At 34.7% G+C, this 16,600-nt stretch overlaps 1 protein-coding gene across 2 annotated transcripts in view; it reads left to right on the plus strand.

The window, feature by feature from the left end:
• Window positions 1–16,361, plus strand: part of KATNBL1 (katanin regulatory subunit B1 like 1) — a 40,570-nt gene extending 24,209 nt beyond the window's left edge. Inside the window, exons 2-10 of one of the 2 annotated variants that reach the window (XM_023752889.1) lie at window positions 1,052–1,182; window positions 2,075–2,115; window positions 4,998–5,277; window positions 7,747–7,865; window positions 9,254–9,304; window positions 9,394–9,483; window positions 9,819–9,908; window positions 11,367–11,460; window positions 12,836–16,361. In XM_023752889.1, the coding sequence (XP_023608657.1) occupies window positions 1,066–1,182; window positions 2,075–2,115; window positions 4,998–5,277; window positions 7,747–7,865; window positions 9,254–9,304; window positions 9,394–9,483; window positions 9,819–9,908; window positions 11,367–11,460; window positions 12,836–12,844 (891 nt within the window). In that variant the 5' untranslated portion in view covers window positions 1,052–1,065 and the 3' untranslated portion in view covers window positions 12,845–16,361. Of the gene's footprint in view, window positions 1–1,051; window positions 1,183–2,074; window positions 2,116–4,997; window positions 5,278–7,746; window positions 7,866–9,253; window positions 9,305–9,393; window positions 9,484–9,818; window positions 9,909–11,366; window positions 11,461–12,811 lie in introns of both variants that reach the window. The other variant, XM_014454736.2, reaches the window with a different exon arrangement.
• The last annotated feature ends 239 nt before the right edge of the window (window positions 16,362–16,600 follow it).

Raw genomic sequence — 16,600 nt, forward strand, 5'->3', positions numbered from 1 at the left:
TGGAGCATTGTTCTGTATACCGAAAAGTTGCTGGTTCAATTCCTGGTCAGGCCACATACCTAAGTTGCAGGTTCAATCCTGGATCGATCTCTCTCTCTCTCTCTCTCTCTCTCTCTCTCTCTCTCTCTCTTTCTCTCATCCCTTCTCTCTAAAGTCAATAAGCATATCCTCAGGTGAGGATTAAAAATAAAAAGTTTACCTCATGAACAAACCCTTTATGATCTAGATTCTGCCTATCTCTTCCAGCCTAATTTCTCACTGTGCTGTAATCCACCCCCAGCCTAAGCTCCAGTCACATGCATCTGCTTAAGATAATGCCAGACAAACTATGTTGCTTCATTCCTTTCAATTCTGCACATGCTGTTTGTTCTTTAAGACTTTCCTCAGTGAAGTTTTGCTCACTCATATGGATGCCCCTTAGTCAATGCTTATTGTTGTACTGTAGTTATTTATTTACTTTTTTAAAAGTCTCATCTGAGAGGTTTCTTACCCTGGGGTACATTGGATTATTTTTTTTAAAGGTAGAAGAAAGCTTTGGAGAACTAGCTACAAGAATGAAAGAAAAATGTAAAGGTTAGGCATAAACAAGTCAGATATATATAGTTTGATTTTGGTTCCTCTTTCTGCTGCTTGGGGTGGTATATGTGATTTGGTTCCAAAATTTTAGGCTTCTGTAGATTTGGATGCCATAATTACTACTACTATACACATAGACTTGATTTCATGACCTGTAAATTTAAATTTAATATATGGCTAGTGATATGGAAAATGGGGAGATTGACATTTTGTGGTGGGCCAAAATACATGCCATGTTATTATTACTGGTAGTGTCTAAAAAGAATGAGAACAGAAAGAATCTTAATTTCCTGAAATGCCCTGCTCTGTATTTAAGGTTTTTAAAAGTGTGTAAATTAGAACTATGTTCTCTGCTTTACTTATAAGCCGTTTTTACATAGTGAGCTGTTTTGTATTTTTATATTTGTATTAAGGAAATGATCAGGCTCTTTTGCTTTTTGTATTTTCCATTTATTCTTTTTATTTTGTTGTCTAGGTATTTAAGAGATTATGGCATCTGAAACCCACAATGTTAAAAAACGGAACTTTTATAATAATATTGAGGATCATTCCATTGATCGTCCTAGAAAAAGGATCTCTAATTTCACTAATAAGAACATGAAGGAGGTAAGTCCACAGTTTCTAGGTAACAGGTAAGACAGTATTTTAGTCTATTCAGACTAAGAATACTATGACAGAATACTATAGACTGGGTGGCTTTAAACAACAGAAATTTATTTCTTACAGCTCTAGAGGCTGGGAAGTTCAAGATCAAGGCCCAGACAGATTTGGTGTCTGGTGAAGGCCTATAAATGACTGTCTTTTCACTGTGTCTTACATGGTAGAAGGGTTATGAGAGCTCTCTGGGGTCTTTTATAAGAGCAGTAATCTCATTCATGACCCAGTCACCTCCCAAAAGCCTTGCCTCCTAATAGGATTTCAGCATGAATTTTGGGGAGACACAGGTTTTTCATTTCCTCACAGACAATTTAAACTATTAGGTGTGTGGTTAATTCTGGTTAAATTATTTAAAAAACAAGAGGTACCAATCCTGTTTAACTTGCCAGAATTAAGTAGAATTAATGAAATATTGAAAACTTTGTATTCTGAAAGCTCTAAAAAATTTTTGGCCAGTATACTGTTCTGATAGGATATAATTTTGATATTTTAGTTTAATATTAAAGAGGAATCTTAAAAGTGCTTTTTGGTCACCATTGTAAGGCATATCAGCACTGATATAATTTCTCTTAAACCACATTAAAATTCAACTTATTAAGTACCCTGTAAATATACCGTAATATGTGACAAGTGGCATAGAAAATAGGGAGATAGATATATCAAAAACATCTCTATACAATGTTGTTGTAACTAATGATTGAGATAAAGCATTAGAACAGAAAAAACTTTAATCTGAAAAACTTAACTGTTGAATCTCAGATTTGTTAATATCAATCACAAAGTTTACATAGCTTTATTTAAAAACTTAAATGTGCTACAACCATCTATTTTAATTTTTTAGGTTAAGAAATCTCCAAAACAGTTGGCTGCTTACATAAATAGGTAAGAGCATCTTTAAAGTTTGTGGGAAACAGCAAATGTTGAAAGCTGGATAAGAGTAAAAATGGTGCCCTAACAGGTTTGGCTCAGTGGATAGAGCGTTGGCCTGTGGACTGAAAGGTCCCAGGTTTGATTCCAGTCAAGGGCATGTACCTTGGTTGTGGGCACATCCCCAGTAGGGGGTGTGCAGGAGGCAGCTGATTGATGTTTCTCTCTCATCGATGTTTCTAACTCTATCCCTCTCCCTTCCTTTTTGTAAAAAATCAATAAAATATATATATTTTTAAAATGGGGAAAAAAGTATTCCCTTTTATTATAATAATTAACTTATTCTCAAACATTTCCTTTTTGGTAGTCACTGTACTAAACACATCAGTATAATCTTTAACTAGAGGCCCAGCGTGCGAAATCGTGTGGGACTCCAGACCCGCAGCACCACGAGACCCGGACCCATCAATACACCTCCTGGTGACCGGTCATTTGGTTATTATGGTGTTATGGCATTACGACCACTGGCCTTTTATAATATAGATACTTACCACAGTCCTACTGGGTAGGTTTCATTGCCTCCTAACAATTGATGAGGAAAACTAAAGATCAGAGAAGTTAAGTGATTTGTTCAGGATTATGCACCCAGAAAGTGGTAGAAATGACATTCATTCTCAGATCTACCAAACTTTCTAATAAACCACTGTTTCTCAAAGTGTGATCTGAGGACCCTGGAGGTTCCTGAAGCCCTTTCAGGGAGTTTTTGAGGTTACTGTATTCATATCAATACTAAGATATTATTCACCTTTTTCATATTTATTCTCTTACAAGTGTATAGTAGAGTTTTCCAGAGGCTACATTTAATATCACAATAGATTGAATAGAGAAGGAAATAATGAGAATCCATCTGTCTTCTGTTAAATAAGATATTAGATATTTGTAAAGATGTAGAATAGTGCCATTCTTCTCACTAGGTGTGTGTGTTTGTATGTATGATTTTATAAAAATATTCTATGTGAGCCCTGCCGATATGGCTCAGTTGTTTGGGAATCATCCTATGCACCAAAAACGTTGCTGGTTCAATTCTCAGTCAGGGCACATGCCTGGATCCCTGTTTAAGGGAATTGATGTTCCACTTTCACATCAGTCTTTCTCTTTTTGTCTCCCTTCCTCTCTCTCTAAAAATCAATAAAAATATTTTTTTAAATCTGTTAATCAGTAACAAGTCTATTATTTTTAAATTAACCCATTTTCTCAGTTTTAGTTCCTAATACAGTAAGTATCAATAAATATTTCCCACATAAAAAAATTACTTTGAGACCTCAAGAATTTAAAAATTTTTTAAATTAAATATTTTGGGGTGAATTGGTTAATAAAATTATATAGGTTGGTTTCAAGTGTTCAATTCTAATACATTATCTGTATATTGCATTGTGTGCTCACCACTCAAAGTCTATTGTTCTTCCGTCACCAACTCCCTTTATCCTTTACTACCTTCCCACCCGCCCCTCTTTTCCTCTGGTAACCACTATACTGTTATCTATGTCTATAGTTTTGTTTGTTTGTTCATTTGTTGTTTTCAGTTTTATATCCCACATATGAGTGAATTCATATGGTTCTTGACTTTTTCCATATGACTTATTTTGCATAGCATGATATTCCCAAGATTCATCCATGTTGTCAGGAATGGCGGTATTTCATCTTTTCTTGTGACTGAGTAGTATTCCATTGTATAAATGTACAACAGCTTCTTTATCAGATCATCTCTCGAAGGACATTTCCATTGTTTCCTTATCTTCGCCACCGTGAATAATGCTGCACTGAACATGGGAGTACATATATCTTTTAGAATAAATTAAGTTTTTAAATACCCAGAAGAGGGGTTGCTGGATCATAGGATAACTCTATTCTTAGTTTTTTGGGGAACGTCCATAGTGTTTTCCATAGTAGCTGTACCAGTTTACATTCCCTCTAGCAGTGAATAAGGATATCTTTTTTAAAAATATATATATATTTTATTGATTTTTTGCAGAGAGGAAGGGAGAGGGATAGAGAGTTAGAAACACTCATGAGAGAGAAACATCGATCAGCTGCCTCCTGCACATCCCCTACTGGGGATGTGCCCGCAACCAAGGTACATGCCCTTGACCAGAATCGAACCTGGGACTCTTCAGTCCACAGGCCGACCCTCTAGCCACTGAGCCAAACTGGTCAGGGCGAATAAGGGTATCTTTTTCTCTACAACCTCTCCAACACTTGTTATTACTTGTCTTGTTAATAGCCATCCTAACAGGTGTGAGGTGGTATCTCATTGTAGTTTTGATTTGCATTTTCCTAATAGCTAGTGAAATTGAACATCTTTTCATATATCTGTTGGCCATTTCTATGTCTTCTTGGGAGAAGTGTCTGTTCAGGAGACTTCAACAATTTTTAAGAGTGCAAAGCATCCTGAGGCCAAAACTTTTGAAAACCACTATACTAAACCATGAGATGTGTTCTTTTGTGGTTTCTTATTCAAATAAAATTAAGTATACTTTAACTTAATAAAAATAAACTTTAAAATATTCAAATATGTATAATTATTTGTCACTTTGTTAGAAAAAGTTTAGGTGATTAGAAACTGTTTCATTTTCTTCCTCCAAAAATGGCCTGTAATATTTCATTTTAAAGACATCTAGTTATTATGCCTCTTTATTTTCATTTGGTATAAAGTATCGTCCTGTTCATTGCTTTTCAGATAGTTTGTAATTTCCCTCTTTAATCTAAAATTTAAGATTTTTTAAAAATTCTGTTTACTTCTAATTTTACTGGATTGTAATCACTAAATGTGGCCTATTAAATCTTTCTGTTTAAAAACTTTTAAAGGTTTTCATGTGGATCTTTTTTCATTTTTACAGAACAGTTGGACACGCTGTTAAAAGCCCAGATAAACTACGTAAGGTGATCTACCACAGAAAGAAAGTTCATTATCCTTTTCCAAATTCTTGTTTTAAAAAGAAACAGTCCCCTAGAAGTGGGGGCTGTGACATGGCAAATAAAGAAAATGAACTGGCTTGTGCAGGCCACCTGCCTGAAAAATTACACCATGATAGTCGAACATATTTGCTTAACTCCAGTGATTCTGGTTCTTCACAGACAGAAAGCGCATCATCAAAATACAGTGGTTTTTTTTCTGAGGTAAGTTAAGTTTGTAAACTTAACTTTATTCTTGCTATACTCTTGTTTTTTTTCTTTGCCATATTCTATTTGAATAATTGTCACCCATTGAATTCAGATTTATTTGAATGATCGTAACTCCTGACACAATTTTCCTGATTAACCAAATTTGACTCAGTAGTTTATTCCATTTCTCTTAAGTTAATGATATCTGAGGTGACTTCAAATGATTGACAAGCTGCTGTAAATACCCAGAATGACAGGTTGGCCAGTAGAGATTTAAAGGAAGGTAAAAGGAATCTTGCTTACAAAGTAGACCACCAGCCTGGCTGGCGTGGCTTAGTGGTTGAGTGTCAACCTATGAACCAGGAGGTTACGGTTTGATTCCCATTCAGGGCACATGCCTGGATTGTGGGCTTGATCCCCCATGGTGGGCGTAAAAGAGGCAGCTGATCATAGATTCTCTCTCATCATTGGTGTTTCTACCTCCCTCTCCCTCTTCCTTCCTCTGAAATCAATAAAAATGTATTTTTTAAAAAAGTGGATCACCAAAACCAGTTATTCAAACACATTTTGTTGGGCTCTCAAAATTACCTAGTAGAAGTTTTATTTTGGCAAACCTACTAAGGTATGCTGTTCTTCTGGCTCTGGAAAAATTAGTTATTCGAATAGGCTCAAGGGAATTTTGAGGGAATGATAAAAACATTCTAAAACTGGATTGTTATGATGGTGGCACAACTCTGTAAATTGGTTATAATAATTGAATCACATACTTTTTTTTTTAATATATTTTATTGATTTTTTACAGAGAGGAAGGGAGAGAGTTAGAAACATCGATGAGAGAGAATCATCGATCAGCTGCCTCCTGCACATCTCCTACTGGGGATGTGCCCGCAACCCAGGTACATGCCCTTGACCGGAATCGAACCTGGGACCTTTCAGTCCGCAGGCCGACGCTCTATCCACTGAGCCAAACCGGTTTTGGCTGAATCACATACTTTTAATGGATGAGTTTTATGGTCTGTAACTGATATCTCAAGAAAGTCGCTTTTTATAAGAATTATTTAAAAAAATGGTTTAATAAAATTGGTAAACACACATGAATTTATAATAATTATTACTTGTTTATTGTATATGTTGTAGAAAATAAACCCAAAGGAAAAAATTATCCATAATCTCAACATTTGGAAATAACAGTATTAAATTTTATTTATTTATTTATTTATTTATTTATTATTTTCAAAATAAATTTTTATTGATTTCAGAGGAAGTGAGAGAGAGAGAGAGAGAGAGAGAGAGAGAGAGAGAGAGAGAGAGAAACATCAATGATGAGAGAGAATCATTGATGGGCTGCCTCGTGCATGCCCCACATAGGGGATTGAGCCCCTAGCCTGGGCATGTGCCCTGACTGGGAATCGAACCGTGACCTCCTGTTTTGTAGCTTGTTGCTCAACTGCTGAGCCATGCCAGTTGAGCTTTATTTATTTATTTATAACAAAGCAAAACATTTTTTTTTTTAACTCTAAGAAGGATTTTAACAGAAACAGTATACCTGAATGACACATATATGTGAGTTTAAATTTAAGAACAATATACACTACACAATGCATAATTGTTATTAGTGTGTAACATACTATGGGTGAACTAAAAACGATTTATTTGATAAATTATTGATATTTAAAAGAAAAATGGTAGCAAATGAGGGAAAATACTGGTAAAAAAATAAACAGGTCCTAATTGTATTCAGATCCTTTGTTTACAATGCTCAACTGTAATTTATATATAGGCAGTCCTCAGGTTATGTCGGACTCGACGTACGTCATACGTCGTTTTGTGGTTACATTGCCATCTCCCATTTATTTATAAAAAAAAAAAGTTCCATCATTTCGATGTATGTACATATGTTTTTTATTATTTGTTTACCACAAGTAAAAATCAGGAACTGTTATCTTTCTTTTAAAATTTTTTTACTGTTTCACTTCATTACTGCTGTGTATGTGCTCCATGTGAGTGATGTAGGTGCTTATGTAGGTGGGTTCCGACTTTCGAGTTATGTCCCACCATAGGAGTGGATCTCTTATGTAACCTGAGGACCTACTGTGTATTTATTTATTTATTTATTCATTTATTCATTTATTTATATGTTTTGTGGGTAAGTAAATGGAGTCACCTTTGTATAATTTTTTTTCTTTTTAATTTTTATTGAATTTATTGGTGACTTTGGTTAATAAAATTGTATAGGTTTCAGGTGTGCCTATAATACATTATATGTATGTTGTATTGTGTGCCTACTACCTCAAGTCAAGTCTCCTTCCATCACTATTTATCCATCACAATACCTTCTTCTATCTGCCCCCACCCTCCTTTCCCTCTGGTAATCACCACCTTTGTATAATTTTAAAATATGTCTACCAGAATAATTTAATTAAGAAAATTATTTCATATCATGTTTCAGTGTGCTTTTTAAGAACTTAGATTATTACCTTTCAGGTTTCTCAGGATCATGAAACAATGGCACAAGTTTTGTTCAGCAGGAATTTGAGATTGAATGTAGCTTTAACTTTCTGGAAAAAGAGAAGTATAAGTGAACTTGTAGCTTATTTGGTGAGGTAAGTGTGACCTTTTTGTTCAATAAAAGTAATTTCTAGTATGCTATTTAGAAGTGCCTCTTCTTTTTTGTTATTACTGGCTAAAATTGTAAACTTCTATGTTTGGCTTCAATAGAAACAATATAGTTTAAATTACATTCAATTCCAGTCTAAGAGTAACCAAAATAAAGGAAACCATCAATTTTATCAGACCAAATAAAGCTGTTACCTTCTCTAAGATTCTTATCCATTATACCAAGAGATACCAGTATTGGAAAACTAAACCTTTAAGAATCCCCTTTGAGTAAAAATTTTAAATATTACCTTCTCAAATGTTACCTTAGTGAGGCCTTCCTTTGCCATCTTATTTAAAAACTAGAGGCCCATCACAAAGAGATTCGTGCAATAGGCCTTCCTTCCCCTGGCTGCTGCCACTGGTTTTCCTCTGGCACCCGGGACCCAGGCCTTCGCTCTGGCTGCAGCGGAGAAGCCAAGCCTCTTCAGTCTTCAGTTGTCTTCAGTCTTCAGTCTTCGCTCCGTGCCTGCATATGCAAATTAACTGCCATCTTTGTTGGGTTAATTTGCATACTCATCCTGATTGGCTGGTGGGCATAGTGGAGTGACACCAATTTGCATGTTTCTCTTTTATTAGTGTAGATATACATTTCTTTATTCCCTATGTATCCTTCTGTTTTATTTTTCTCTGTAGCACTTAACTACCATCTGCATGTTCTATATATTTTACTTGTGTATATGAGTAATAGAGGCCTGGTGCACAAAAATTGTGCACTCGGCAGCCCGGCCTATGCCCTCTCGCAGTCCAGGAGCCCTTGGGGGATGTCTGACTGCTACTGAGGCAGGAGAGGCTCTCGCCAGCTGTGAGCCCGGCTTCTGGCTGAGTGGCATTCCCCCTATGGGAGCGCAGTGACCACCAGGGGGCAGCTCCTGTGTTGAGGGTCTGCCCCCTGGTGGTCAGTGTGCGTCATAGTGTCCGGTCATTCCGCCATTCGGTCGATGTGCATATTAGCCTTTTATTACATAGGATTGTCTGTCTCTGCCCTCTCCAACCCACCTCCAATTCTCTCTCTCTCTCATACACATACTAGAATGCAAGTCCTATCTCTTTGTTTACTGATGTACCCCCAGCATCTGGCTAATAATACACACTTGGATTATTTGTTGAATGAGTGAATTTCTCAAAGGCAGTGTGAAGGTCCAGGGAGCGGACCTAAGCCAGCAGTCAGACATCCCCCGAGGGGTCCCGGATTGCAAGAGAGCACAGGCTGGGCTGGGGAACCACCCCCCCCCCCCCACCACCCAGTGCACGAATGTCGTGCACCGGGCCTCTAGTATGAAAATAATTGAAGAAATGATTTCTCTAAGTAATGCTATTCTTTTTGTACCCACAGGATAGAAGACCTTGGAGTGGTGGTAGATTGCCTTCCTGTGCTTACCAATAGGTAAAAAAAAATATTTTTCAGAAAATAAATTAGTTTAAAAAAGACAAATTATGACCTATTCATATTTTTATGACTTGTATTTATTTTAGTTTACAGGAAGAAAAACAATACATCTCACTCGGCTGCTGTGTAGACTTGTTGCCCCTTGTAAAGTCACTACTTAAAAGCAAATTTGAAGAGTAAGTGCTGATCTGAATCTCAAGTCATTTTTCTTTTTCAACAGTATGTGCCCTGTGAATGCATTAGTAGTAGATTGAGCGCCATAAAACATACATGGTTTCTCTTTTTAAGTTGCTTATAGTCCAGTTAGGAAAAGAATATGAAATGACTAAAGACAATTACAGAAGCATCTATAAACAAGTTATATAAAATACAGTTTTGTGAAATAAATGTTTAGAAGAGGGAAAGGTCAATGTAATATATGTGTTGGGTTATTTTTGAGTCGTGGAAGTATTTTTTTGTAAAGGCTTCTTAGATGAAAATACTTGAATTTTGTAACAAAATGTCATTTCAGATATATAATAGTTGGTTTAAACTGGCTTCAAGCAGTCATAAAAAGGTGGTGGTCAGAACTCTCGTCCAAAACAGAAATTATAAATGATGGGTGAGTATACCTTTAAGGATAACCTTATGCTTCTAAATTTTATTTTATTTTACTTTTTTTTTTTTCCAGAAAAACAGTTGGATTTAATTTTATTCTGTGATCATCAATATATAATATTCTCTTTATTTTCATGGAAATATTAAATTGGGATACTGTTCATATGTGAAAATTACACATAGAAGTTGAATTTCAGAGCCCAGTAACCTCTTCTTCTAGCAGAATCCTGCTCTTCATTTTAGAAGGAAAAAGTATAGCAGTGATTTAACCGTTGTAATGTATAAGAGAGAGTCTTTAGTGGAATAAGTAATGAGGCTCAGGAATGGAGGTATCTTGCAGAGTCCTTTGGCTACCTAGACACTAACCTTAGAATCCAATTCTAAAAACTATATTAAAATCATCACTAGAGGCCCAGTGTACAAAATTCGTGCACGTGGCGGGGGTGGGGGGCGTCCCTCAGCCCGGCCTACACACTCTCCAATCCAGGACCCCTTGGGGGATATCCAACTGCCTGTTTAGGCCCGATCCCGAAACCGGCAGTCGGACATCCCTCTCACAATCCGGGACTGCTCGCTCCTAACCGCTCGCTTGCCTGCCTGCGTGATCGCCCCTAACTGCCCTCCCCTGCCAGCCTCATTGCCCCCTAACTGCCCTCCCCTCCCAGCCTCATCACCCCTAACTGCCTCTGCCTCAGCCCCCACCACCGTGGCTTTGTCCAGAAGGATGTCTGGAAGATGTCTGGTCTAATTAGCATATTACTCTTTTATTAGTATAGATAACTTGAGTATTGCAATTAGATTTAGTATTGCACTTTGAATATTGCAATTCTAAAAATTATATTATAGTCATCATAATTTGAGTATTGCCTTGCTGTGAAAATATGTAGGTATTCTACCAAATGAATAAGATTATTATGAAGCTACTAAAAATATCTCCCAATGGGCTCCTTAAAGTTTATGGTTTTCTTTTTAAACTCTCAAAATGTCCTACTTTATACCCAACAACAAGTTGACTATTAGTAAATGCTTCATGCCTAGTATTCCTATCTGCATTAACAAATACCTTTAATTTCTGTGATTGGCATGTACTATTTTATTTTTTTAAATATATTTTATTGATTTTTTACAGAGAGGAAGGGAGAGGGATAGAGAGTCAGAAACATCGATGAGAGAGAAGCATCGATCAGCTGCCTCTTGCACACCCCCCACCGGGGATGTGCCTGCAACTAAGGTACATGCCCTTGACCGGAATCGAACCTGGGACCCTTCAGTCCCCAGACCGACGCTCTATCCAGTGAGCCAAACCGGTCAGGGCGGCATGTACTATTTTAAAGAGTTGCCTGACTTCAGTAGTATAATATTCTCTGATAAATACTTAAAAAATTTAAAACTATTTTCATTAAATGTATTTACTACCAAAGTTCATATCATATTATATTTGCATTTTCTTTTTTCCTCCTAGAAATATTCAGATTTTAAAACAACAATTAAGCAGATTGTGGGAACAAGAAAACCATCTTACTTTGGTTCCAGGATATACTGGTAATATAGCTAAGGTAATCTATATTTAAGCTTAAAAATTTAAGGTTTAAATCAATATTTAAGCTTAATTAAAATTTAGAAGTAATATGTTAGTATTATGCATTTATAAATGAATTCTTTCAAATCTTGAGGTAAAGTAATTCAGTACTGTTCAGTAAGATCTATAGTCAATTTCATATTTGCAAATGCTTATGGTCTTCTGGGTATGAATGAGACTTTGACAGGGAGCACAAAATTACCCATTGAATGTGTTTGATATACAGCCACAGAAATAATGTGCTGGAGGTTGTTTAATGACCTAGTTCCAATCAAAGAAAAATATTTGAAAAAGTTAAAAATCCAGGTAAGGAAGGCATCTGAAGATTAAGTGAGGAATACAATTAAATGGTCTAATTAAATGGTTTGGGGGTGTTCTGTTTTACTTGACTATTGCTAATATCATGCTCTTTGGGAAAGTACACTGTTCAAATCACAATATGAATTTGATATTGGTCTTTATTGATTTATTTGTCTCTTAAAGGAAAAGGTACATTAGATTTTAATATTTAAACTCCAGAAAATATTGGTATATAAAACACATATAATTGCAGAAAAAAGTCATTGTTAAATGTTTCCACCCTTTTACTGAGCATATTGCTATCATAAATGGGCATTAGTCAGAAATATAAAATTGTTTTTTAATTTAAAAAATATAATGTACTGAATAAGAGGATTTATGTTATAGACTTACTTGTAAAAATTTTCTTGGATACTTTTCAAGGAAAGAAGCAAAATGATCTACCAAACATGTGTCTTACCACTGTGTATAATTTAACTGTGTAGAATTTTTAATGATTAAAATATTATAAACAGATATCCGTTTCCCAGAAGTATTTTTATTTTCTGACAAATAAATCAATAAAGACCAATGTGAAATTCATATTGCGATTTGAACAGTGTACTTTCCTATTGAGTGATTAAAAGTTCTGTGAAGTTCCTTAAGCTATGATATAAAAAAACCTCTTTTACAAGATTAAACACTCAATTGTAATTTTCTTAAAGTTAGAAATCAGAAAGATAGGCTATCATCAAACTGAAAGAATTGTGAATGATTTAATGATCTTGCCTAGTTATAAAGACAGAATTGCTTGATCACAAGAACCAAACCATTTACTCAGCACTTAGCAAACATTTATTGAGCCCTTGTTGTGTGCCAAGCCCTGTGCTAAACAAATGCAGATTAAAAAGTTGAGTACACCACATCTTTTACCCTCAAAAGGTTACAAAGGGAAACTGAGGCAAATCAAGTGACAAAAAGGGAGAAGAAAGGGGTTGTGTATATATGTGTTTACTAGCTAATGAAATGTTTTTGTTTTATTTTCTAAGGATGTAGATGCTTATTTATTACAGTTGCATTGAAAGACTTCATCTACTAAAGAGCATTTGGTTATTCAAAACATCCCTGGACTATATGATTTCCAAACAAGTCTCATTGGAGAACTGTGAACTATGAAAGAAATCAAAACCGTTTTCTTCTAAAGCCACATATGAAACCAATAACAAAACCCTAGCAATCTACTTCACATTGAAGTGGAAAAATATCCGAAAGGAGCAGCTTCAACTTTAATAAGGTGAAAGTGCACTATGAAGATTGTTCACCTTTGCTGCTTTTGGGATTTACATGATTACTTGGCAAGAACTACTGGATCTTAATGCAATCCTTCATAAGAATATACTTTATACTATGTGAAAAAATAAGACAAAACTTATTACTAGGAAAAGCAAAGACCAATCATTACTTTTTTTAAGATTGTGTTTTATAAGAAAACACTCAAATGTGTGCAGCTATTTTCTTATGTTGAAAGACTTTAAAAGTTTTAAACATCCTAGCAAATAATTAATACTAAAAGTTTTTTTGTCCACACTGAAATACTGTGTAAACAAAATGCCTTAATTATTAATAAGCCAATGTATATGATACCAAGATCTGTTTTTAAAAAAAGTAAAACCAACCATGCTTCTGGCATGAAAGTTATGGAATTAAATCAGGGGTTTCCATTCATGTGGAATATTGTTAAAACTTATTCCACACCATCTTTAAAACTTGAGAATATGTTTAATATCTCTGAAATCGTTTTGCCAGAATCGTCATGTCATGTATGTATGTGTTATTCTTATATAAAAGAAAGAGGTGAATATGTATTTGTATGTGTGCTTAGTTGGAAATGTTCATAGAGTTGGCTAATTTATATTCACTTTCTACTGTATATAGATTTCTAATATTTTCAGTTCTGTATCATTTAAGCTTCATTTGAGTAAATTTACTAAATATTTCCATTTTTTGCTTTTTAAAAATCTGGTTTTGTATGAATTCTAATTGTTTTTCACTACATTATGATTTAAAGAATTATATACAATGCTTTAGAAGTGTTTACAGTTAGTGCTGACCTTATATTTTGAGTTCCAATACTTTATATTACTACCTCCTCCAATGGTTGGTATGAAATGCCAGCAGACTGTATGAGGTCTTTTTTTTCTTAATACCATTTTTTGGTGTCAATGACCCCACTTGTGGAATGTCTTCACAGCTGTACTTTTTAGCCTGTCTTGAGAGTGATTGGGCTTTAAATACCACTATTGGTTCCTACATCATCTCATCTTGAATGAGCCCGAGCAAAGATTTTTAGTATCAAATTTCTGTGCAGTAATCCTTCAAGCACTTGAATGTAAGCCTTTAGCATTTACCCAATTAGTGACTACTGATGTGAATCCTAAACAAGCATTTTTATTGGTTTAAAAATATTAAAAATGTTCTCTTTTACTGAGTTCTCCTTTTGTGTAGCTATATTTCATATAGCTGTGTATTCTTCACAGTAGTAATTGGCTATTTTCTTAAATCTTTAGGATAATTTCAGAGTACTGCACTCCCGTGATTTAAGAGTTGAGTTATTTAAGAACTCATTTTTCAGGAGGTGGGAATTTGAATCGGAAACCTGCGTCATCTCTGTGAAACCTTAAGATGATGAAATATAACCTTTCTTTGTTCCTGTTTCTTTAGTTATCACTTTATCTAACAGTTTGAACCAGTTAACTCAGAGCATGGTGCTACTGAGGCTAAGGACAGGAGCTTTACAGGTTCATTCACTTTACACACATACACAGAACTATTCATAGTTACAGACTGCACCTTTTCTTAGGTATCTGTCTCACAACTTCAGCTTTTGGTCACAAGGAAGATGGTGTGTATACTTAGCATAAACCCTTCACCTCAAATAGAAAGATATCTCAAATAATTGGTATATGTAATACTGTAGACTTTGAATCTAATATTTAAAACAATATAATATTAAAAATAATATCTAAAATACTGTGTTATTATAATTTTCTCTGGTAAGATCATTGACTAAACAATATCTTCTAAAATTAAACTTCAATAAATCAAACTTCAGTAAAAATTAAGTACAAATGAAACATATTAAGAAAATGTACTACCTCATTAACACTGAGTTTTTGTGCCTAACTTTGGGTTTGTTGAAGGAGAGTTGATACTCCATTTTATTTACTTGGAGCTATATAAAGCAGCAGTCTTTAGCTCACAAAGATTATTCAATACCACACATTCCTAATTCTTGGCCTTTGCAATTTGCCTTAATACCTACCTCTCACTGACTGAGTTATGATTAGTATTAGTTGATTTTAAGATTCTTGATAAAAGATATTAGATAAGTAAATATTACTGAACACTTCTGTTGCTATTAAGCTCTTAACATGCTATTTAATCAGAACAGTGTTGATATCCAGAAAGAGCCAAAGAAAGTGTTTATAAAGTATTTTGGCTGTTGTATGACCTAGATTAGGACAATCGCTGTCTGTCATCACTCATTTGTGGCTGTGCTGCTAAGCAGTACACAGAACTGAGGGACTACCCAAGGTTTCTATGCCTTACTACCGCTTCTACCTTTTAGGTTTTCTGTACTGAACTTTGCTAACTTTGCAAGTCTAAGGACAGTTTATTGAGGTGATAGAGGGTTATAATCAAGTAATTTCTTTCTACTAGAAATAAAGTGAGTGGATTTTGTAATAAGTGATCATGATCAGAAAAAGGGTTAAAAGTTAGGAAGCAAGCATTATTAGATGGTTTTAAAAATTAATCTTTTGGCAGTAATTTTAAAGATAATTGACAGATTATTTACCTGAGTCCTGAGATGTGAGGATTTGGATATCTGTATCTACTTTGGAGAATCATTAATGTCAGCACTAAAGTCTAAGGGCAACTGAGGAATTAAATCCTTATCCATCCCCCTAAACATATTTGGTACATGTCATATCCTAACCTTAAAAATTGGTGTGTGTGTGTGTGTGTGTGTGTGTGTGTGTGTTCAAGGCTATATTTTTGGCCTTTGAAATAGTAATTTTCTCAAACTTGGAGCATTTCTACATTTTGCAAGTTATTAATATAATTAGTATTAATGGATAACTAATTTGAGTAATGATTATTACCTATTAAATACTGATAATATAAATCATGTAAATGTTTGTTTAGTTAGTTAAATGAGTCAAGGAATCTGGAAAAAAAACAACAAAATTTACGTTAATATTTTGTTAGTCATTCCCAAGTATCTCTTCATATTTAAGAACAAGATGGTAATGTCAATTGCCTTTATTGACTTAAAGGGGAAAAATATAGAATCACAAGCAGCTGACTCACTGGAGTGGTCCATTTGGATGCACTACTACTTATCTTTCAATATAGACTATTATTTTCTGGATTACTTCAGGTGAAAAAAGTATTACTGGACATTTGTCGGTAGGTATTAACTCCTTTTTTCTCCTCAATTTCCAGTTCTTCTATCTGTGAAAATTGTCATAAAACAACACACTATTCCCTCTTTTTTATTCTGTAACAGGAATATAGAATAAAAAGTTCCTCCCTAAACACTGTATGCTTCTAATTTGTAGTATAGGTTGATTGATTCAATAACAGCACTGACTATAACAATAAAAATAAGTACTGCATATCATATACCCAGTATTCTGAGTACACTTTCGTTTTATGTGTTTTGTTTTTTTTAATTTTTTAATTTATTTTAATTTTAGAGAGTGGAACAGGGAGAGAGAGAAAGAAATTGTCTCCCACACTTGCCCTAACATGGAATCAAACCAACACCACCTTTT

The sequence above is a fragment of the Myotis lucifugus genome, unplaced genomic scaffold (assembly GCF_000147115.1).
Source record: "Myotis lucifugus unplaced genomic scaffold, Myoluc2.0 scaffold_38, whole genome shotgun sequence".
Taxonomy (NCBI): domain Eukaryota; kingdom Metazoa; phylum Chordata; class Mammalia; order Chiroptera; family Vespertilionidae; genus Myotis; species Myotis lucifugus.